The following is a 25244-nucleotide window of genomic DNA, read 5'->3' as shown; positions in this document are numbered from 1 at the left end:
AAGTTTTTTATTTATGTACTGTTGCAAGATGGCTTTCTTAACCCTTGCCTTGTATGTCCATGTCTCTTCATTTTTATAAACCTATTTTATTTTGTTTTATTTTATTTTATTTTGGTCAACTGGTTAGAAACACAGAAATATTTTTGGTAGTTGTTAATTCTCCAGGGCTAAAGAAACAGGATATTTATCCTCGTTTTAATCTTTAGAAAAGAAATTTTCTTCTACTTTGCAAATAATGCTTCAATTAAGGACTTCATTAAACATAACTCATATATTCTTCATTCTTATTGAAGCTTGCCATTTTTGAAAAAGAAAGTATCGGATGAAATAACATATGCTGAAGATACTGCTAATTCAATTGCACTTCTGGGTGAGTTGAGATGATAGGCCCTACTGACAAGAAGGAAATAGCTCTTGCACAAAGTTTCACTAAGGATACTTCTTCTCCAAATCTAGGCTCTTTTCTTGTTGGGAATTAATCACAGTGTGCTTGGTGACGTTGTTTGTATTATCTTCTACTCAGGTGTTTCATTATACCAACAGGATTTTTTGTTCCTTAATTTTAAGGACTGGCAGATACTTATTTGCACTTATTTGTCTTGATGTTATATATTTAGTTTGATGAAATGTTTGGTGACATTTTTTTTTGTAAATCAGAAGTATGTGTTCCTCTCTTTCAGTAATCACAAAAATATTTTCATCTTTAAACTCTAATCATTGCTTGAACCTAACTGATTGCTGGAATTGTTAGCAATTCTAACAATTTAGCAAGGGCCAAATTGTTCATTAAATAATTTAAAGTCTTAAATAAAATCATAAAATGGTGGGATATTGGGAGCTTTAGTATAATATACATAACGATGCCTGTGTTTTTGTATACAAAAATATGAAAAATATTGTAAGCAGGTTTCATATTTGGGTTATTGCTCAGTTTTCTAGAGAAAGAAAATAATAATTTTTTAGAAATGAGATCAAATACTATAGCTCCTTGAATCAGCCCCTGAGACATAACAGCGTGTTCCCAAAACAAATCCCACATTAAATTTATGCTTATTAATTTAGGTCTTTGTACAGGAGAAATAAAAGATACACAAATGGCCTAACAAATTAAAAATAAATATTTACTGAATAGTTATGTTCCCAGCATTATACTCCATACTGAAAGATGATAGAAACTAATATAAGTAAAAGGCATTTAAAATTTTTAACATAGACACTAACACTTTTATGTCTAAATAAATTTCATAATCTTCAACTGTAGATACTTTGGGAGGAATTATTATGGCCTAAAGTGGGTGAAGGTATCAAGGAAATTAGAATAAACATGGGGAGTTCAGTAAGATGACCTTAAGGAGCAGGAAGACTAGAAACTAATGGGAAACTTTAATTCTGTGAATCTCTCATCAGTGGAAATTTACAGTGAGAAGCCAACCTAGAAGAGGATATGATAGTATTAACAGATAAAAAGTGTAGGTTTGGTTGATAACATTTAAAAAATCTCTGTTGCCCTTATTATTTGTAAATATGCATTTGTATAATAAATACATGGAGCTTTTTTACTGTGTCAGTCTACTCTTTGCTGAATGCCTGCCTACAGAACATATTACTGTCTCATTTGAGGGCAGTATGAACTCTTAGCTTAAAATGAACTCCTTTCACTGATTATTTACCGTTAAGTACTGCTGCTCTGTCCCTCATTTTTTTAATTGCTGGAACCATGAGTTTAAACTAAAATAATTGTAGTACAAAGTTTTGAACAAAGGCTATTCATTTTTAGTAACTTCCAGTTTCTACTATGTACTAGTAAATTATATTACTTTTTCTTCTAAATGATAGATATTTCTGAATTAAGAACAGGATTCTGGAAACATATGAAGGAAAAAGTTGGTACTCTGCCCTGAGATTATAAACAGGAAACTATGAGAGATGATCTAAACCTACAGGAACTAAAAGGGTGGTGAAGCAGACGAGAAACCTTAGAATTTCCCATAAACTTGAACGTTTGGATAGTTTTATTAGAAAAGTTTTGTTGTTCCTGTTGCCTAATTTTTTTCAAAACATAGTGAGTTTTCAACTTCAAAGGATGGGTCCAAAAAAATTAAGAGAATAATCTTGAACCTATCTGTTTTTTTAAGTGCTAGCTTTTGCTGATAGATTCTTCTCAAGCTAGGGTGAGCCTTTCCTACGTGCTCCCTCCTTCTGTCTGCTTGTTTCCCCACCCACTGGCTACCCCCAGAGATAAACATTATGCAAAGCCTAATGCAAAACACAAGTCTTCAAGGCACACCGAATTATCTCTTTCCCTCAGAGAATCCAAGCAGATCTGCTTCAGTCCTGAAGCTGATATTCCTGACTCCAGTTGTCCTCAGGCTCCCAGAGGACATTCTGGATCATTTCCAGAATCCTACTGATCATTCTCAGATTCTCTTAGGAATCATACTTGTAGGACTTCACCAGAGCAGATACAATCCAGTTTGAAATATAGACTGAAGCCAATTCAGAAGTAGTTTAAATATGACTGAAAAGGAATATTCCCTATCCTCCATCCCCACCACAATAACCTGAACATAAAACCTGCAGGGCAAAGACTGCCTAGAAACTCACTGCCTTCCAGTCTGTCAATAAACTGAGGGAGCAAAGCTCACTTGGAACTTCTCTAAGCAAAGGATGCATTATTAGAGGCAACAGATTACTGACTCTCTAGTTAGGGAGGAAAAGTCTCAGCCCTTTTCTCATACTAACGCATTTAATTCTCACAGCAATCTTTGAAGTGGTAACTATTGTTATACCATTTTATAGATGAGAAAACTAAAAGACACAAGTTTATACAGGTAGTAAGTGGCAGAGCCAGGATTTAATCTTAGACAATCTAGTTCTAGCATTTATGCTGCTAATTACCATTCTTTTCTTCCTGGGAAGGAGAGAATGAGTTGATTGAGGGGCCAAGTGTTACAACGATAGATATTCAGGGTGTTTTGTGCATGCATGCGCACGCACATGTGTGTGTGTGTGTATAAAATTACATGATCCAGTTTGAATCTCTGATGATATTTTTAATCATGTTACTAACACTGTATGCTTAAAACTGCAAATAAACTTATGGCACTGTTATTGAATAGCATTTGTTTATCTTTCTGGCAGGTGACTTAATGATAATACCAAGTTCTGAATTGAGGATACAAATTTGTAAGTGTATTATTGACTTTTATCATGCAGAACCACCAAAGCAGCATATTACAGGTAAAGTTTTCAATAGTCTTTCAGTAATAACTTATGTCTTTATAAAATAGAACAGTCTTTCTCATTTCTCTTTGAACTTGGAAAGACAGAGTGGGATCATAAATGCAACACATCGGGCTTCCCTGGTGATGCAGTGGTTAAGAATCCACCTGCCAATACGGGGGATATGGGTTCGAGCCCTGATCTGGAAAGATCCCAGGTCTAGGCCACAACTACTGAGCCTGAGCTCTAGCGCTCATGCTCTGCAACAAGAGAAGCCAGGACAATGAGAAGCCCACGCACTGCAACGAAGAGTAGCCCCTGCTCACCACAAGTAGAGAAAGCCCACGTGCAGCAGTGAAGACCCAACGCAGCCAAAAATAAAAATTAATTAATTTTAAAAAAATAAATAAATGCAACACATCAAAACAGTTCTTTTGGTAGTCTCAAACTCTTCAGTCATTTTAAACAAAAAAATTTATGTATTTTTTTCAACTTTAGATTTTTCTGATGCTAAATATAACAGAATTTTTAAAGTCATACCCAAGTTAGTTTAATTATAATTATTACTATTAATGTTATTTAATACTGTTGATAATATTATTATTTTCTAATATTTATAATTATTCATAATCTCTGTCCCACCCACCTAGATGTTAAATTCCTAATGCTAATAACATTCTCTACCATGTTTGGAAAAAGAGTTCTGCATGTTACAGCTAAGGGATCATAATATGTAATGATAAAATGAGTCACACTGAAATGGGTGGTATCAAGATAGAGGGCACTTGCAATGTAGAGGATATAATGTTACTTAGGACATACTTCCTACCTTCATAGTTTCTGTAATTCATAATCAATCTAGGAAAGGAGAGAAGATATAAAATACATTTTTAAGTTACATGTTCCTTTAAATGGGTGGCAATAAGACTGGTAGAAAAGAAAGCTAACTTATGAATAGGGAAAAATGGGAGGACATATGAAGTAGAGAAATGAGTAAAGAAATTATTAACTGTCAGATCTGAGCTATTGAGATAAACAGGAGAAAGTGTTTGGTAGATAGTAGACATTGGATACTAAAAGCAGAGACCAGAAATACAGGTTTGAAATTCACCCAAATAGAGGTGAAAATTGAAACCATCAGGGTGCTTGAGTTTTCCAGGAGATAAAGCATGTAAGCAGCAAGGGACCAAGAATAGCAACATGGAGAGTGCCCATATTGAGATCTGGGGAAAAACAAAACAAAACAAAAAGCAATCCAAAGAAACTGGCAATGAAGGGAGGTTCAGAGAGGAGGAGGAAAAGCTAAAGACTGCCATGTCTTGTGTGCCAGTGAATGAAATGTTTGATGAAGGAAGTAGTGGTCTCAGTGTCAAATACTGTAGAGGCTTCTGTAATTGAGGAATGAAAACGCCAACTGATGTGATATCTGAAAAGTTGTAGTTCATTTTTGGCAGATCTATTGCCATAAAGTGGTCAGGGCAGATACAGGACTAAAGAATGAGAGGATTGTGAGAACAGAGGCGGTGAATGCAGACTTATATATTAAAATCAGATGGAGAAGAAAAAGAAGGAAGATGGAGAACAATTCAACTGGTAGCAAAATCAAAGATATTTGGTTTTGTTATTATTTATAATTTTTAGGATAGGGAAAAATGAAGTTTTCACCTATAGGCAGAGGAATAAGAAGCTAGTACGTGGAAAATTGGAGGGTGGAATTCCCAAAGAAGGCATGAGAGGATGGAATTAAGAGCACAAGTTTAGGGTTAACCTAGGCAATATATACACAGTCTTTTTAAAATAGAAAGAAAGGGAGACAAATGATATATAAGATATGACAGAGGAGTTAAGGTGCAGAGAAGTGAGGTTGATCTTAATTTGACCAGGCTCTGAAAATTGGGAATCTTAGGCAATGCTCTCACTAGCTGTCACACAGTTGGTTTCAGGTGATGGGCATGGCAGGATAGCTGGGACCACAGCTGAAAAGTCCTCAGTAGAGCAATAGTAAGAGACGTAGCCCTGGAGACAGGAATCAGGTCCATGAGCCTTAATATTACTATATCCTTCTGTAGAAATGTAAACTCAATATATAAAGATACAGTAAGTATAAAGTACATTTTGGTTGGTCCATGCATATGACAGGCTATTATGCAAATAAAATTATGATTTGGGAAAATATAGAATGAGAAAAGGCTTACAATAAAATCTTTAGTGGCTGCAGTTGAATGTAAAATTCTGCATATAGTATATTGTTAAAGTTATATGCATACATTAAAAATATCAGTAAGAAATATACCAGATTTACAATAATCTGTAACATAGTAGCTGCTTAATAGATCAAAAAAAACAAAAGAAATATACCAGAATGTTAAGGTTGTTCTCTCTGGATGGTGAAATTCTGCAACTTGTGGTTTTCTCTTTATATTTTTTAAATGCCTAAAGTGAGTAGCTAGGGCCTTACCATAGAGAACCCATCACAGGAGTGGACAGGGCCTTGTCCAGGGCTAAAGATCAAATTCAGAAAGACAAGACAAACTGACAGACATCTCAGAACTATGGCAAAGTTAAAGAATCTAGTTGGTCTCAAAAGTCAAGAAGTCAGGGAGGTAGATAAGTATATCACTAAGAGAGAAAATAGCTGCGTCTCACGTGAGCAGGTACCCTCTGCTGTGTATTTAATCTCTCTAGTTGAGTGTAGTTGGTCAGGTACCTGTGCAGCTGTATCAAAGGAGAGGTGGTGTTTCTCACAGGCGCTACAGCAGAAGGAAATTATTATAAGACATGTCGCCAAGAATCAAACTTCCCTAAGATACCATTTTCACTAGCATTTATCAGAACAGCATTATATTTTCACCTCTTATTTCATCACCAAATTACGTAATTATGGTCCCTTGAAAGCACTAAAGTAATGTATTGACTTGAATAGTGAAAACATTTAGTATTTGTAATCATGCCATTTTCCTTCATGGAAAGGTATATCTAGAGAAAAGAAATATTGTTCTTTTTTAGAATTTAAGATACGCCTCCAACTCTGCAGTCCTATTTCAAATGCTACACCAGGGATCAGCAAACTATGGACCCCAGGCCAAAATTGGCCCTCTGTAAATAAACTTTTATTGGAACACGGCCATGCCCACTTATTTTTGTATGGTTTATGCCTGCTTTCATGCTATGGTAGCAGAGTTGAGTATTTGAGAGAGAAATCTTATAACCTGCAAAGCCTAAAATACTGATACCTGGCCTTTTATAGAAGTTTGCCAATCCCTGTGCTATACCATTTTAACATGCCATAAACTTTTTTAAAGTTTCTGTTATTGCTGTTGTTTAATGTTTACTCATTCTTTTGTTTAATGTAGATGATTACTATGTGAAATAACTGTACAGATTTATTCACTAATTGTTGTTAGGTTACCAGCAGGCTAGTTCATCATATAAGATTAAAATGGCTGAAGTTGGAGGATTGGCAAAAACAATGGTCCAGTCATTGGTGTTGTTTGAAAATCAACTTGTTGAGAAACTTTGGGTACTTAAAACTCTACAACATCTCTCAGCTTCTGGTTTGTATATTATTGTACATATTTGAACACTTCATTCTCAGCTATTTTTGTTTTTATCTAGTAATGTCAAGGCTGTACAGCATAAATAATTTTAAAATTTATTTTCAGAAGTTAATTGTACTTTAATGGTGAAAGCACAAGCAGCCAGTGGAATCTGTGCTCACCTCAATGACCCAGATCCCTCTGGACAGCTTCTATTTCGTTCATCCGAAATACTTTGGAACTTATTGGAAAAATCTTCAAAAGAAGAAATCATACAACAGCTTAGTAACTTGGAATGTTTGCTGTAAGTATATGTGGTTAGATAGGAATTTTTAACCTTAAAACGATAGCCAGTGACATAACTAAATTTTTTTTTTAATTTATGTTCAATTAGGCTTTTGATTCATGTAATGGCGATGTTTCAGGACTTTTTTTTTGTACCATGGTATAAATGCATCTGCACAATAACAAGTCTTTTTTTTTTTTTCTATGTGGAAGGCTTTTAAAGTAGCTTGTTAACAAAACTAAATTATGTCCTTGAGTATGTATAAAGTAAAATTAGATATTTAAAAGAACTATTTCATTTGTTCATTTAGTAAACCTATTTTTGAGTACTTACTGTCTTCCAGATACTACAGTAAGCATTGGCAATAAAATATGAGTGAGCCTTTGAGTTACTTATTCATATATTCATCAAATAATTATTGTCTGCTCTGTGCCAAGTTCAGTACTAGGCTGTGGAAATACAACTGAAAACAATACAGAAATGGTCTCTGCTTTCACAGCACTTGCATTATGTTAAGAGAGAGAGACAAGTAAATAGGCAACTAAAAGAGAGCATACTAAATGTTATGAAAGAGATTACTGCAAGGTCCTTCATGTTCTCCTGAAGATGGTGGATCAGCACAGTTTTGTTTGCAAGCAACTGAACCCCCAACCCAACTGATATAAACCGAATAGGAAATTTTATGGGCTCATGTAACTACAAAGTCAAGGATAAAACTGGTTTCATGTGCAGCTGTATTCAAGGCTCAGCAAATATCAGGACTTGGGCCCTCTTCATCCCTCTGCACTATTTTCCACTGTGTTGGCTTTAGTCTCAAGATCCATATGGTAAGACCTACGAGGTCTAGCTTCACATAATCACAACCCCAAACCAAGCAGAAGATAAGACTTGCTATTCCAAAAGCTCAAATAAAATCCTTATAATTGAGTCCCTGTTGACCCTTAGTGGTCTGGTGTTGGCCATATGCCCATTTCAGAGTGAGTTACAGTGACAGAAAGAAGGAATGCTCTAATTCGCTTCCTTTTAGTTGAAGGCAGCTTTACAAGACCAAAAGTGGGTAAAGAGTGAATGCCTAAATAAACATAAGGGTACTATTATCACAAGAAGGGCAAGTGGCTCCTAGAAGATAAAGCAACAAATGTCCATTGTACAGGGAACCTGACCCAGACTTGGAGAGTTAATCAGCACTTCCTAATAAACCCTAATCTGGTATCTGAATGATAAATGTGATTTAGCAACACAAGAGTTCTGCATGCAGAGAGCATCCTAGACAGGGGAACAGAAGTGAAAGAAGAATTTAGCAAAATCAAAAAAATTGAAAGAAATTCAATATAGTGAGAGCAAAAAGTACAGGGTAGAATAGTGAGAGATGAAGCTAACAATGTTAGCAGGGACTGTAACATGAAAGGCCTGATAAGCCTTGGTAGGGAGGTAGGACTTTATCCTAAGAACAAAGAAAAGCCTTTAAGTATCAGTAATTTTAAAAAGGAAAATGACGTGATTGAATCTTTATTTTAGAGCAGTCACTTTGACCACCAGGTATAGATTGGACTGAGGGATTCTTATCTAGTCCCTCAGAGAACTAGAGGCAGATTTGTATAGAAAAGATTAGAAATATTTTGAAATGAGTAGTAAAATGTAAAAAGGGAGATTTTGTTGGTAGACACTTAGGTGGTATTTCCATAGAAATATGGCTTTAAAGATATGACTTCAATTTTTAGGGCTTTGAAGAAAGTATTTAAAAATCTGTTTACAAGAGGTCTTAGTCATTATGATCGTCAGCTTAGAAATGACATATTAGTGATCACAACAATTATATCTCAAAATCCTGGAGCACCAATGATTGTAAGTATGAATCAAATTGCATTTTAATTCTAATTGTGGAAGTGGTGGATGTGGGGGGAGGAGGGAGTCCTGAACTATGTTGTAACATTTATGTACTTTGTTGTAATGCCAAGTTATATTGTAATGTCATTATGGTCACCAGTATACTTGCACTCTGCCAGTTATTCTTTGCATCCCTTTGGAAGGTTGAGATCCTCCTCATGTATTATAATTTGCTCACAAATATAATTTACTCAGCTGGGCATAAGACCTAAATAGACATTTCTCCAAAGAAGACAAACAAACGGCCAACAGGCACATGAAAACATCCTCCTCATTGCTAATTATTAGAGAAATGCAAATCAAAACTACAGTGAGGTACCACCTCACACTGGTCAGGATGGCCATCATTAAAAAGTCTACAGAAAAACAGGGACTTCCCTGGTGGTCCAGTGGGTAAGGCTCTGTGCTTCCAATACAGGGGGCCCAGGTTCAATTCCTGGTCGGGGGTAGGGGAACTAGATCCTGCATGCATGCCATGATGAAGAGTTCGCATGCCACAACTAAGAGGTCTGCATGTCACAACTAAAAAGATCCCACATGCCGCAACTAAAGATCCAGCATGCCCCGGTGAAGATCCCACGTGCTGCAATTAAGACCCGGAGCAGCCAAAATAAATAAATATTAAAAAAAAAAAGTCTACAAAAAACAAATGCTGGAGGGGGTGTGGAGAAAAGGGAACCCTCCTACACTGTTGGTGGGAATGTAAATTGGTGCAGCCACTATGGAAAACAGTATGGAGGTTCCTCAAAAAACTAAAAATAGAGTTGCCATATGCTCCAGCAATCCCACTTCTGGGCACATATCAGACGAAGCTATAATTTGAAAAGATACATGCACCCCTGTGTTCATAGCAGCACTATTTACAATAGCCAAGACATCAACAGATGAATGGATAAAGAAGATGTGGTATATATATACAATGGAATACTACTCAGCCATAAAAAGAATGAAATAATGCCATTTGCAGCAACATGGATGGACCTAGAGATTATCATACTAAGTCACACAGAGAAAGACAAATACCATATGATATCACTTATATGTGGAATCTAAAAACAACACAAATGAACATATCTATGAAACAGAAACAGACTCACAGATATAGAGAACAGACTTGTGGTTGCCAAGGGGGAGGGGTGGGGGAGGGAAGGATTGGGAGTTTGGGATGAGCAGATGCAAACTATTATATCTAGGATGGATAAACAGCAAGGTCCTACTGTATAGCACAGGGAACTATATTCAGTATCTTATGATAAACCATAATGGAAAAGAATATGAAAAAGAATATATGTATAACTGAATCACTTTGCTGTACAGCAGAAATTAACACAACATTGTAAATCAACTAGACTTCAATAAAATTTTTTAAAACACCAAACAGTCAAGGAATTTATACTGTGCAAATGGGGAAAACGTCCTACATAGCTTCCTAGTCAAGGTTGTAATGTGTAGATGGGCCTATGTTTCTGTGGAAGCCCCTGGTCAGTCAATAAATTCTCATTAGCATCCTTGCAAACATTCAGGTGAATTCCATGAATGTGAGTCAATAGGAATAACATCTTCTCATTTTAAAGAAACCATATGGATCTTAAGGTAGTAGGAATATATAGTTGCCAACTCAAAAGCCCAAGGTTTGTCCCTATAAATTCTCCCTAATGTCCGAAGTCCAACTAGGATATCTCTGTCAGGAATGAGTTCCCTCACGCTGAAATGTTTTCTGGTCATTCTTCAGGGCTTTTCATGTTAAGTAGGAATTGTTTGTTGTCTCTTGACCAAACCTTTGACATATTTGAGAGTGGTTGGGGTCAGGGTGGGGAGCCAGGGGGTGTTTAAGAAGAAAAGCTGTTGAAAATAACTGTTTTCTTCCCTTCTTTCGTCCCTTGAAGGTATAGATAATGAATTACATAAGTTACTTCTAGCAGTACGTTTTGGGTTCTTACCAAATTTTAAACAGTATCTTGTAAAATATTCATAGAATAATGTAATATATTTTTTAGAACCTACAGAAGTAAGTTTAATATTAAATAAATTACAAGTTTATCTGGCTATATGCTTTTATTTTCTTTCTTTCATCCCTTATTATTAGTGCTTTATGAACTCAGATGAATGACAAGGAGAGTCTGATAAAAAAATACCTATATATTAAGTAAATATGGGCATCTGTAACTTAATTTCCATATAATTAATTCATCCTTCTGTTTATTTTGTGTATTTATATTAGGAGTGTGGCTTTACCAGGGATTTGATATTATTTGCAACATTTAATGAAGGTAAAAACCATAAAACTTTCAACTTATAATCATCTTAATGAGTCATACATCATTTCAGCTTTTATTTTACTCTGCCTTTTTTTTCCCCCTCTCACAGTTAAAAGCCAAAATCCTTTGGTGAAAGGTCTTAAGTTTTCTAATTCCTATGAAGATTTTGAGTTGAAGAAATTGCTATTCAATATAATTGTGACCTTTTGTAAAGATTTATCTACTATACAGGTAAAAAGTAATCAAAATAAAAATTAAAATTATCTCACTTTGTAGTATAACTTTTTAAAAGCCACGGCTGCAAATCTTTCATCAGCCCATATATTTACCATAGAAGGTAACAAACTCGTATTCACTGGAATTTCACTTTTTCAAAATTCTTATCTTTTAATGAACAGTGAATTTACCTAAATTTAAACCACATAAACCAAGGAAAAGCAGGAAAACCGTGGAGATTTATTTATATATTTAGAGCTCCTGAATAAGAGAACATAAACTGAAAGAAAATCCATATAGGCCCACCCAGCCTAATAGTCTATCTTTGACCATAGTAATGAGGGATGATTTTAATGCAGGAGGAAATTGCTCATCTCTATGCTGCCCATCTCAAACTGTATGAACCTGCTTTTTCTCCACACAAATCTAACCTCCTTATGTACATATTTTTATTACCCATGAATTATCTTAATACTTTATATCTACATAAAGCATGGTGTAATTTGAAGAGCACTGGAAATGAATTTCACTTCTGTCTTATCGCCTACTAGCTGTATGGCCTTGGCAAAGTCACCTAAACTTTCTGAGGCTCAGTTCCTCCTTCTGTTGTGAGACTGAGATAAAGGCTTTGTAAACTATAAAGCAACAGAAACAAATATACTACTTACTAACAATTCCATTAGTTTAGTTATTACTGCATTAATTGAAATTTCATTTTAGTCTTAAAACTCTTTCAAGTTCCAAGGGAGGATTCATTCTATCAATTTCATTAGTGATAATATAAATGTGGTATAATATGGTGGTTAAGGCTTTAGTCAGGTGGAATCCAGTGCTGTCGCTTTCTAGCAATGTGATCTTAAATACATAGTTTAGAGTCTCTAAATTCCAGTTATCTCAACTTCAAAGTGGGGAAAACACCTATCTCATGGAATTATTATGAGGATTAAAAGAGCTAAAAACAATTTTTTTTGGTAATGCCACTTTGAAGCATACACTAAAAAATGCTCAGAAAAAAACTGTCTTTACAGTTATAACTTTATTATTCATATCAAAAATGTACACTCCATAGAAGCTAAATGTATTTTCTGAAATGCAATATAGAAAATCATTCAATAGAATATGGTTTATTATTATAGTGGCGTACTATATAACTATTAAAATGACAGATACAAAGATAAGAAAATTTACACTATAGTTTATAAACCAATTTTATTTGACAACAAAGTCAAATGGCACAAAGACTGATAAGCTTCTTAAAGCACTATGTGAGCAATGGAATCAACTAATTTTTTTTCTGTCATATGTTTGTGTTTGTGGCTCAGTAATGGTAGTGATAATGAATACGTGTACTGTTATATGCAGTTCACAGAGTATTTCAAAAAAATTATCCACTTACTACTTACAGCAGTGCTAGAACTAATTGTTATTCTTGTTTTCTCAGTTCTAAATCTTGTGCTCTTTCCATGTGGAATAGTAGAAAATTTAGAAAAATTCATAGATTTATTGTGAAAAAATCTTTGTAGAATAATGCCAGATGAAAAGAAAATTGAATAGAATATAGCACATGGTGTGTTACTATCTTGTGAACCATAAATATATATCAATCAGAATCAGCTATAATATTAACTTGATTGTCATATTATAATAGCTTTGCATTTTTGTTTTATTTTTATTGACATCATGGATTCAGTACAGTTTTAAAATTCTTGGCGTGTAATTAACTATGGCTTGTGACCTGACTGGTATTCACTGGATAGAGTATTTGTATAAGTTCTGTTGCCTATGCTTAAAAATAGCCATAGTCTATTATCATAACTTCAGACAAAATTGACTTCTTAAAGTATATATACAATTGAGTCTCTGAAATGTTTCCTTTAAGAAACAAAAGTAAGGAAGACAGAAATAACCACCAGTTTATTTGCTCTAAATTTTCGACTCCTGTGGTTTTATCGTAAGCGGGAGGTAAACTGCATATATAAGCAGCATAGATTAAAAAAACTAATACTTATTTTATATTATTGTCAGCCATAGAGTGTATATCCCAGAAAGGGGGATCATAGTGAACTGTTGTTATTAGTGAGTTTGGTTTTGGGTTTTTTTAATTTCTGGTACTTAACATAGCTTGGAATCTTTAGGAAGAAAGTATTTTGAAATGATCATCAATAACACATCAAATTGGAAATCTTTTATTAAATTTTCTTATATTAAATAAAATTGTTTTAATTATGTTTCTAACATAGTACTTTTTGCCCTTTCTCATAGCTATTAATTGATGGCAAAGTTATTTTGGCTTTGTTTACCTATGTTAAAAAGCCTGAGAAACATAAAATAGTTGAATGGTCTGCAGCACAGTATGAAGAATTACAACTGCACGCAATTGCCACTTTGTCATCAGTGGCTCCTTTTTTAATAGACGAGTACATGTTGTATCAGGGAAATGCTCACGTCCTTGCATTTTTAGAATGGTGTGACAGTGAAGGTAAGTGGCCTTTCAGATTCCTGTCAAAATTCTAATCTACATATTTCAACTGAATGGTGGTGTAGAAAAAGAAATACAATTAAAAGGAGAACTAGTAGATCTGGCCTTCTGTGATCTTAATGTATTTAAATGGTGTTTTAAGGAAAAAAGCCTGAGATTTCATTTATAGTCAGACATTAGTAAATGTTAGCACAGTTGATGCATACCTTTCAGTAAAATTAATCATTCATATAAACTGATTTAAATTTTTATATTATTAGGCCCATCCAATAATTATACTGTCCTGTAATATTTTAATTAATCATTCAACAAATATTTATTGAATGCCTACTAGTAACCATATATTGTTTTAGCTACTAACGAAACATTTATGTTCAAAATAAATGAAGTCCATACCTTCATGGAGCTTCAGATTTAGATCTCTAACCACATGTAGTCTGCCAAGTTAGCAGAGCCCCAATTTGTATGAATATTTCATTTCAATTCTCATAATTCTTAGAAGGGAAATAAGAAATACATTCTTTTTTTAAAAAAAATTATAAGTAAGATACTGTATTCTTCTCTGGTAGTAACTTTGCTCTGGAAATAATTTTGTATGGTACATTTTCATTAGATCAAGAATAGCACTCATCCATGAGGAAGAAAAAATTATAGCTTATTTTTATTCTCTAGTTTTTAATATGCCGAATTACTAAATTTAGTCATGTTAAATTACTGTGCATTAAATAAAACAATTTTCCTGTCTCTCCTTTATATTATTTATGTTTACAGAAGTCTATAAGGCAAAAAAAAGGAAATGCTGCCTAACAAGAAGTCTGATAGCTAACAGTTATTGAGTACCTACTATGTGATAGGCCTTAACCCCCTCAGCAGTATTAAACCATTTAGGCCTCACAACAAATCTAGGAGTTATAGGTTCTATTATTAGCCCTGTTGGTCAGTGGGTAGAACTCAGAGAAGTTAAATAACTTGTTCCTTGCCACATAGTAAGTGATTTAATGCAGGCAGTCTAGCTCCAGAATCCACATTTCTAAACCTATACATACTACTGAGAACAGTATTTTGAACTTTTTTTTTTTTAGCATTAAACAAAAAGCTACTTCTAAAAGAACCTTTCAAAGAAAGCATATTATAACGAAGAAAGAGAACTTGCCTTGTTATTTATCAAGACTGACCATAAAGCTATAGTAATTAAAATTGTATGGTACTTGACCAGGCATAGACCAGTGGAATGGAATATATGGGAGGTTGGCATCATCAGAGATGATATTGCCAATCAATGAGAGAAGGTTGGTTCTCGGGCAGTTGGCCCTCCGTGTGAAAAAATAAAAATTAGATCCTTTCAACTTGTTTAAAAAAGTCAATTGCAAAATGAATTAAAGCCCTAAATGCAAAAAGTTAAACTGTAAAAATCTTAGAAGAAAACATGGGAAATTATCTTTATGATAACAGGGTAGAAACAGACTTTTTAAATACAGAAGAGCTTAACTATAAAAAAGATTATTAAAGATTATTAAATGTATTAAGTACTGTAAAACAGAAATATCTGTATTACAAAATCTGAATAAGATAATCTATAAATTGAGGGAAGACATTTACTCACCACTCTGACTGATAAACGATTAGAATTCAGGTTCATAAAGAACTCCTACATATCAAAAAGAAAATAACTCAGTAGAGAAGTAGGCAAACAATAGAGATTGCCAAGAAAATTCTTCAAAATTTTTGGAGAAAATTTCAAATTTTCAAAAAAAATTAAAAGACACTCAACCCCACTGGTAATCAGAGAAATGTAATCACTCTGCAAATTAAGATAACAATGAACTACCATTTCACATTTAATAGATTGGGAAAAAATCTATTTCTTATACATTGTATCCATATAACCACTTTGGGGAACAATTTGGCAACTTTAATAAAATTCCATGTGGGTATATGATTCTGGTGTCACAGGTGAAACACTTCTCAGTGGGAACAAGAGGACATGAACTAGAATGTTCATTGTAGCAATTTGTACTAGTGAATGGATAAACTTATTTATAAACTGGATGTAGAAAGCAGTTAAAACTGAGTGACCTAGATCTACTTGTAACAATGTGAATAATTTCAAAAATACAACGTTGAGGGCTTCCCTGGTGGCGCAGTGGTTGAGAGTCCGCCTGCCGATACAGGAGACACGGGTTCGTGCCCTGGTCCAGGAAGATCCCACATGCCGCAGAGCGGCTAGGCCCGTGAGCCATGGCCGCTGAGCCTGCGCGTCCGGAGCCTGTGCTCCGTAGCGGGAGAGGCCGCAACAGTGAGAGGCCCGCGTACAGCAAAAAAAAAAAAAAAACGTTGAGTAACAGAAACAACTTACAGAAGATACATACAATAATGATACATTTGAGTAAAATTTAAAAACATATTTCTGTACTGGAAATAGAAAGAGGAGGGGGATGGAATCATATTTACTTCTCTAAAAAAAAAAACCCTAAAGTATGACAAAATTTTAACATCTCTTTAAACTTATATAGATATAAAAGATGTCTAATCTAAATTTCTTGATGTAAAGTAACTATTAATATTTCTCTACAGATTCCTTCTTTAGTCATGGGAACAGTTTTCATGGTACAGGTGGCCGTGGAAACAAGTTTGCCCAGATGCGTTACAGTTTAAGACTCTTGAGAGCCATGGTCTACCTTGAGCATGAGACCATACACAAGGATCTTTGTGAAAAGAGAGCAATTCAGCAACTGATAGGTAAAAACGTAACATGTTTGTGTCCTGATGAAAGTAGAATGTTTATAAATTAGAACTTTTGTTTGAAATGTTTTTCTACACATTTATTTTGTCCTATATCTGACAAACTCCTGAATATTTTCTTGATTTTTGTTTCATACTGTTGCTATAAATTAGTTTGTCTTTACTGAAACATCATGATCACTTATCCTTTAAACATTTGTTTACTTAATTCAGATACCATTTCATTTAGGATTATCTTTATCTTTTTTTTTTTTTTAATGGGCTAGTGTTATATTTCACTCTTCTAGGAGTAAGATCACCACTTTTTGGCCAGGCCTTTTGGAGTCATTTTAAAAGTGGATAACATTACATTTTCCAGTGCATTTGACATTACCAGAACACTGGTACACTGGTGTATACAGAAATGTACATAGGTTTTCTGATGTGAAATATCAGGATATCCTTAATTTTCAGCTTAAAGAGTTGACTGTGCTAAGTCACTTTATCTCCAACATACATACATGCGAGCTCAGTGTAAAATTCAGAACCCCTAAGCAAAAGCTTTCTACCTTTTGTTATTTAAAAAATAAATAGTTCTCTGGCCCTAATCTTTCCTGACTTTGAGAAGTAAGAGCTATATTTGTCATATCCATGTTCAATGACTGCCTTATGAGAAGGTGATATAATTTGCTGGATGTCAATTAATTACAAATGCTTACTCAAAAACTCTTCTACCTGTTCAGTGCCTGCTCTTCTATCATTAGTGGATTGGGGTGGTGCCCTCTAATAATAATACTAGTAAGCAAAATGAGGATACTGAAAAGGGGGCTAGGCAAAAACATTCACTTTCTTGATGAGTTTACTGGGGGATGACCAAACCTGAAAGTAGATTTTATCACTTCTGTGCACATTTCATGATACAGAACTCAGTGTGAAGGCCCCAGCCTAAATGGATGAATACAATTTTCCATATATCCAAGAAGAAGTCTTAATCTTACCTGGTAGCAAGTGGGGAAGGGAAAGCAAATAGCAAGGGTTCTTTTCTTCTCAGGACCTTTCCCTTTAACTTGAAAGAAGCTGATCTTTATTATGTGAGTTCCTAGGGGCAGGAACCTTCTCTTACAGAGTCTAACAGAGGCTCTATAGTAGAAATAAGCTCAACAAATAGTAATCGCACTGTAAATGTAAATGTTTATACACCTGTTGTGTAGGCACTGGTGTCATAAACATGTATAGAACAGAACTCTCAGGACCTTGCCTTAATGAAAACAAAAGGAAAGATGTATGTCATAGAAAGATAGCATGCATTACCCTGCACTGTTAGTAAGGCACCTAGTGAGTAATACAGAGAGTAAATGCCACAGGGTAGTTTTCAATGCTGGGCAATCTTAACAAGAATCTTTATGAGTTAGGGTGTGAGGGTAAGGCTGGTTTCAAGAGGAAAAAAAAAGAGAGAGAGAGAGAGATGGTCTTTCAAGCAAGGGGACAGCATAAACAGAGACATGAAGCCAAAATATACATGATGATGTGTTCAGAGCTAGCTTAAGTGGAGTCAAAGTTTTATGAAGACAAATAATATGAGATAAAGTTAATTGTCTAGTCAGAGGCGAAGCTAGAAAGAGTTTTGAATGGCATACCATAATAGAGTTTGAACTTCATTCGCTTTAAGCATGGGGAGCTATTAGTGGTTTGGATTAGGAAAGTTATATGTGCAATGCTATTTTAGAAAGAGGAAATCTGAAAAATATATCCAATGGTTAGAATAGAGCAAGGAGAAGGTAAATGTAGGGAGTTAAAGGATACCGAAATATTAAGAAAATAATTCAGTATTAACATAACATTTATTACAGACAACAGGGAAAGTGACATCCCTGTACACAGGTAGGAAGAAGAGGAGATAATCTAGAAAGGAGAAGCAGATGCAAGGCCAGCCAGGTTGGATTCCTAGAAGGTGTCCTAATAAGGGAGCATATGCCCTCTGTCCATGGCATGCCTCTGCCCTGGTCTCCAGCATGCTCACCTAGCCTTCCTAGCCTCTAATCCTTCACCTGCTGTAATTCATCCTAACAGGACCAAGAATTGTCCCTTCAGAGCCAACAGTGGAAATAGGCTGTGATTTCCATGGCCCTTTTACTTTGAAACATAGCTCCACACCTTCCTGCTAATGCCAGTGATCCCTTAGTAACTGAGGAAAAATGACTTTTGTTCCTTATACAAAGCTTAAAGGAAAAGTCCTTTTTTGAGGCAAAATTTTATTGTGAATGACATTCCATCAGTGTAAATGGCTATTTTCAAGTCTTTTAAAATTTTGATTGGAAGGAGAGCTTTTAAAGAACATGGGAATATTGCTACCTAAGTTGTTGAAGATGCCTTCGAGTGGACATAAGGAGACGATGCAGAAAGAAGTAACAGGAATAGAAAACGTACTTAGGGATGTCTTCCACCTTTGCCTGAGATTGACCCTGTTAACCACAAGGGCAAGAAGAGATGAGGCAAGCTATGATCAGGCATTTTGGTCATATATTTGCAAAGGCACACATCTTTGCCTCATGAAACTGCATATTTTCAAACAGTTTTGTTTGCTTGGTGAAGTATCAGGTTGTTAAGGGCTTCTTTTAATGACATGCCATTAATTATGTACTAGAAATTCTATATATATGGGGCTACTGATTGTACTGAGACCCCAACGAATCCATTTATCATCTTCTGTCTACAGCTTCTAGGAAACCATACAATGAAAATAGCCCTTTTAAAAGTAGTTTTTCTAGTTGAAATTTTATAAGAAAGAATTTCAGAACAGTAATTGATCAAAATAAAAATACAATGTTCAATAACTTTACATTCTTTAACATTTTTCAAATCAGGAATCTTTAAAAATATAATAAGCAAGTATAATGATAAGGAAGAGGCCATTCTTTTGGAAATTCAATCTGATATTTTACTTATTTTATCTGGTCTTTGTGAACATCATATTCCTAGGAAGGTATGTATGCCTGTGAATCAAAGTTTTGTTTAGATCTCTCAATCACATAACACTATGAACTTTTCCTTAGTAAATGTCCATAAATATTGGTGTTTTTTTAATCTTACGAAGATTTAATATTCTTTTTTAAGAGTATAATTACATACAGTAAAGTATATAGATCTTAAGTATATAGTTTGATAGGTTTTGACAAATATATACATCCATTTAACCAATATCACAATTAAAATACAGAATTTTTTTTTTTTTTTTTCGGTACGCGGGCCTCTCACTGTTGTGGCCTCTCCCGTTGTGGAGCACAGGCTCCAGACGCACAGGCTCAGGGGCCATGGCTCATGGGCCTAGCCACTCTGCGGCATGTGGGATCTTCCTGGACCGGGGCACGAACCTGTGTCCCCTGCATCAGCAGGCGGACTCTCAACCACTGCGCCACCAGGGAAGCCCTAAATATAGAATATTTTTATCTCCCTGTAAAATTCTTTCATGCCGCTTAGCAGCCATGCCCCCACTTGCCTACAGGCAACCACTTTTCTGATTTCTATTCCCATAAATTAGTTTTGCCTATTTTTTTAACTTTATATGAATGGAATCACATAATTATTTACTCTATTAGTTCTGGTTTCTATCAGCCAGCACCATATTTCTGAAATATATCCATGTTGTTGCATGTATCAATAATTCATTCCTTTTTATTGCTGAATAGTATTGTATGAATACAACAAAATTTGTTTCTCTATTCCCTTATTGATAAACACTTAGGTTGATTCCATTTGGGACTACTATGTTTAAAACTTTAATTAACATTCTTGTACTAGTCTTTTTGTGGACATAATGCTTTCATTTCTCTTGGATAAATACCTAGGAGTGCAACTAATGGATCATAAGGTAGGTGTATGTTTTGAAGAAACTGGCAAATAGTTTTCCAGAGAGGCTGTACCATTATAAATGATGTTTTGGGTTTGAATTCGGTTCATACCTAAAATTAAAAGTTAGAAAAAGAGCTTAATTCCCTTTGATCTTTTTAATGCCATAGCAAACTCTAAGTCTCAGAGATTAATAACTTAAATAGCAAGACATAGATTTGGAAAGATAAAAATTAAAAATTATGAAGGTTTCAATAGAGCAATTTGAGGGAGAGGCAAAAAGAACAGTAAACACATACTTAGCTCCAAGCTTTCGTAGAACTTCTTCTATTCTGTCACCCTGCGCCTGTGTTCTTCTGGAAAATACTCATAGTCTTGCTTACTGGGAACCAGAACTGAACGACAAGACAATAGGAAAGGTACTTGGTAACAGACAAATATTAATTGGTGAAAGCATCACATAAATTATTAAAGGTTTTAACTGCTATTTATAAATTTATTTCTCTCTTGGGAACATTGGAAAATCTTCCATGATAGAATTTTAACCCCTTAAATTAGTTGTTGCTATCTAGTACTCATCTGACATGATGTTAGATTACATTCATTACAATGTGGAAGAAAACCATGGGATAAGTCTTATGGTTTACTTTTTTTTAAAGAAAGAGAAAGGGAAAAAAATATAAAGGGGCATTAAGCTGCATGTTGACTGATATCCTCTCTAAAATGACTAGCTTTACAGTAATTTGTCTTAAATTCCTGAGAACAAGTGAGTACAAATTTAAAAAAGAAAAATTGTATTACAGTACTACTTTCCTAAAAATGTTGTTGTATTTTTCTGGTAGAAAAACTTTTAGGGGACAGGATGCAATGGGAAAGGAAAGGATTATTTATTTATTTCAAGAAATACTTTTAAATAAATCTCTTAGGAAATTTTTGGAACTGAAGGAGTGGATATAATTCTTCATGTAATGAAAACAGACCCCAAGAAGTTACAGAGTGGATTAGGCTATAATGTACTTCTTTTTAGTACATTGGACAGCATTTGGTGAGTATTACTGTACCCATGTTAGATAGAATCACAGTAAAAGAAAATTACCTCTTTTGGTAGCTATGTATGCCAATTTTCTTCCCTCAAAACTACAGCAGAAAGATGAGCCTTTTTCTTTTCAGTAGTCCAGAAATGACACTATCCTTTGGAAAGTAGTCTTGTCCATCACTCAAATATAAAACCATTCTTGTATCTAAACTTAAATCTTTGTTTTTTGTGATTTGAATGTGTTCCATTTTGCCCTGGCATGGGAAAACACAAGCATCTACTATTACTCATACACTATTCTTATTCTTGAAGACTGCTGAATTCCTCACTCATCTTATCTTAAAAAGTTGAAAACCAGTTGATTAGGTATTTCCTAATCAATATTGTTTCCCAAACATTTTAGCATTCCAAAGGGCAAATATATATATATATACTACTTTTCTTAACATTAATTTATGAAATTTTGTCTTTGGGAAAATTAGTTGAGTTTCCTACATCATTAACACTTAACACATTTCTTCTATTTGGGTAGAATTCATGAGAGCCACACTACAACACATTAGTTTAAAAAAAAAAAAAAAAACCCTCATGACTATAGACCAAATGGGCCTAACAGATGTATGTAGAACATTCTACCAATAACAGCAGAAAACACATTTTTTTAATCACTGTGATATTGTGATTTATAATTTTAAAATATGTATTTGGTTCATTTCTAGGACAGAGCTCCTAAAATTCTTCTAATTTCTTAATTAATAAGAGCAATGGGAACATCTTTTGTTACAATATTTGCTCTTTTATCCCCAGTTCCTATAATAGTTTCAGAGTAATAAAGATGAAAGTAGTATCTTTTGTTATTCATAACAAGCCCCTTTCAACTACATCTGAGTTTATGTTAATGAGGTGATTTTTGGAAAGCCCCTAGATAACCACAGGATGGGAGCCTGGTTGCCAGGGGAGCTAACTATATGGTTAATTAAAGGGTTGTAACTTTCAGCTCCACCCTCAACCTCCAGAGAGGGGAGAGAGGCTGAAAATTGAGTTTAACCATCAATGGCCACTGATTTCATCAATTACACCTACATAACGAAGCCTCCATAAAAATCCTAAACTATGAGATTGAGAGAGCTTCCAGGTTGGTGAACACTTGGAGGTGCTGAGAGAGGGCATGGAAGCTCCATGCCCCTTCCCCATATACCTTGCCCTGATCATCTCTTCCATCGGGCTGTTCCCAAGTTGGATCATTTTATAATAAACTAGTAATCTAGTAAGTAAACTATTTTCCTGAGATCTCTGAGCTACTCTATAGCTGTTTTATCAGAAGCACAGGTGACAACCTGGACTGGAATTTAAGGTTGGGGAAGGAAAGCAGCACAGTCTTGTGGGACTGAACCCTTAACCTGTGAGATCTGATGCTAACCTAGGTAGATAGTTTCTGAATTGAACTGAATTGTTAGGACACCCAGTTAATGTCCACTGAGAACTGAAGAATTGGTTTGTGTAGGAAAAACCTACACATTTGGTGGCCCTAAGTGAAGTATTGAGTAGTTTTGAGAGGAGACACAGAGTTTTTTTTCTTTTTTTTTACAAACACAAATGGAGCATTCTCTAGGGTAAATCACATGTAAGGTCATAAACAAGTCTTGAGAAATTTAAGAAGACTGAAATCATTCCTTTCTGACCACAACTGAATACAACTAGAAATCAATAACAAAAGGCAACCAGAAAAACTCACAAATGCATGGAAATCAAACAACACAGTCTTGAACAACCATTGGGTCAAAGACAAAAATAAAAGGGAAATTAGAAAATTTCTCAAGAAAAACTAAAATGGAAACACAGCATACCTAAACTTACGTGATACAGCAAAAGCAGCACTAAGAGGGAAGTTTATAGTGAAAAATCCCTATGTTTTTTTTTTTTTTTTCCCTATGTTTAAAAAGAGTCAAACATCCTAACTTTACACCTTAATGAACTATAAAACAGAACAAACCAAGCCCAAAGTTATCAGAACAAAGGAAATGATAACAATTACAGCAGAAATAAATGAAATAGAGAATAGAAAAACTCAACAAAACCAAGAGTTGCCTCTCTGAAGAGATAAAACTTTTTTGAAAATTGACAAAACTTTAGCTAAACTAAGAGAAAAAGAAGACTGAAATAAAAATATAAATGAAAGAGAAGACATCACAACAGATAACACAGAAATAAAAAAGATCATAAGGGACCGTTATAAACCATCTGCCAACAAATTGGAGAACATAGAAGAAATGGATAAATTCCTAGAAATATACAATATACTGACACTGAATCAAGAGGAAATAAAAAGCCTGAACAGATCAATAACAATAAGGAGATTGAATCAGTAATCAAGAACCTCCCAGCCAAAAAAGCCCACGTCCAGAGAGCTTCACATGTGATTTCTACCAAAAATTTTAAGAAGAATTATTCTGAAAGGTAGGAGAATAGGGAACACTTCTGAACTCATTTTATGAGGCCAGCATCACCATAATACCAAAGCCAGACAAAGACATCGTAAAAAAGAATTGGGAGTTCCTTGGTAGTCCAGGGGTTAGGACTTGGCACTTTCACTGCCATGGGCCTGGGTTTGATCCCTGGTCAGGGAAATAAGATCCTGCAAGCCATGCAGTGTGGCCAAAAAAAAGAGAAAAAACTACAGACCAATATCCCTGATGAACATGAAAGCAAAAATCCTCTAGAAAATATTAGTAAACTGAATTCAACAGCACATTAAAAGGATTACACACCATGACCAAGTGGAATTTATCCCTGGAAAGCAAGAATAGTTCTATATATGCATATTAGTCAATGTGATATACCACATTAATGTGGTATATCACAAAAGGACAAAAATCACATAATTATCTCAATGTATATAGAAAAAGCATTTGACAGAATTCAACACCCTTTCATGATAAAAACTCTCAATAAATTAGGTGGAGAAGGAATTTACCTCAACACAATAAAGGCTGTATGTGAAAAGGCCACAGCTAATATCACACTGAATGGTGAAAAGCTGAAAGCTTTTTCTCTAAGATCTGTATAAGGCAAGGATGCCCACTCTCACCACTTCTACTCAATATAGTACTATAAGTCCTACCCAGAGCAGTTAGGCAAGAAAAAATAAATAAATAAAAGGCATCCAAATCAGAAAGAAAAATGTAAAATTATCTCTGCAGATGACATGATCTTATACGTAAAAAACACTAAAGACTCCACCAAAAAACTGTTAGAACTAATAAATGGATTCAGTAAATTTGTAGGATACAAAATTAACATATAAAAATCAGTTGCATTTCTATACACCAATAATGAACTACTCCAAAAAAAGGAAATTAGGAAAATAATCACATTTGCAACTTCTAAGAATAAAATACTTAAAAATAAACATAACCAAGGGGTGAAAGACATAGTGGTACAGCCACTGTGGAAAACAGTATGGAGGTTCCTCAGAAAATGAAAGATAGAACTACCATATGATCCAGTAATCTCATTTCTGGGTATATATCCAGAAGAATTAAAATCAGGATCTTGAAGAGATCTTATGTTCACTGCAGCATTATTCACAATAGCAAAGATACAGAAACCACCCAAATGTCCATCAACAGATGAATGAATAAAGAAAATGTGGTATATGCATACAATGGAATATTACTCAGCTTTAAAAGAGAAGGAAATCCTACCATTTGCAAGAACATGGATGGACCTAGAAGACATTATGCTAAGTGAAATAAGT

The 25244-nt window shown here is 34.6% G+C and overlaps 2 protein-coding genes across 4 annotated transcripts in view; one reads left to right on the top strand and one right to left on the bottom strand.

Annotated features, from left to right (window-relative positions):
* FAM237B (family with sequence similarity 237 member B) overlaps window positions 1-25244 on the bottom strand; it is a gene marked incomplete at its 3' end in the record, with an annotated part of 111636 nt that overhangs the window by 18274 nt on the left and 68118 nt on the right. For 2 of the 3 annotated variants that reach the window (XM_079931436.1, XM_079931438.1), the window contains one exon: window positions 20751-20846. The exons of the other annotated variant lie outside the window; for it this stretch is intronic. The remainder of the gene's footprint in view (window positions 1-20750; window positions 20847-25244) is intronic. 3 annotated transcript variants of the gene reach the window in all.
* Window positions 1-25244, top strand: part of CFAP69 (cilia and flagella associated protein 69) — a 69216-nt gene that overhangs the window by 23728 nt on the left and 20244 nt on the right. Inside the window, exons 5-15 of the mRNA XM_079931440.1 lie at window positions 294-370; window positions 3142-3240; window positions 6627-6776; window positions 6885-7062; window positions 8766-8889; window positions 11153-11201; window positions 11299-11420; window positions 13668-13884; window positions 16459-16623; window positions 19470-19588; window positions 21378-21496. Of these exons, the coding sequence (XP_079787566.1) occupies window positions 294-370; window positions 3142-3240; window positions 6627-6776; window positions 6885-7062; window positions 8766-8889; window positions 11153-11201; window positions 11299-11420; window positions 13668-13884; window positions 16459-16623; window positions 19470-19588; window positions 21378-21496 (1419 nt within the window). The remainder of the gene's footprint in view (window positions 1-293; window positions 371-3141; window positions 3241-6626; window positions 6777-6884; window positions 7063-8765; window positions 8890-11152; window positions 11202-11298; window positions 11421-13667; window positions 13885-16458; window positions 16624-19469; window positions 19589-21377; window positions 21497-25244) is intronic.

This window comes from Stenella coeruleoalba (genome assembly GCF_951394435.1).
Source record: "Stenella coeruleoalba genome assembly, chromosome: 9".
Lineage (NCBI taxonomy): Eukaryota > Metazoa > Chordata > Mammalia > Artiodactyla > Delphinidae > Stenella > Stenella coeruleoalba.
Note: the sequence above shows the minus strand (reverse complement) of the source record. Positions and strands in the feature narration are given on the sequence as shown.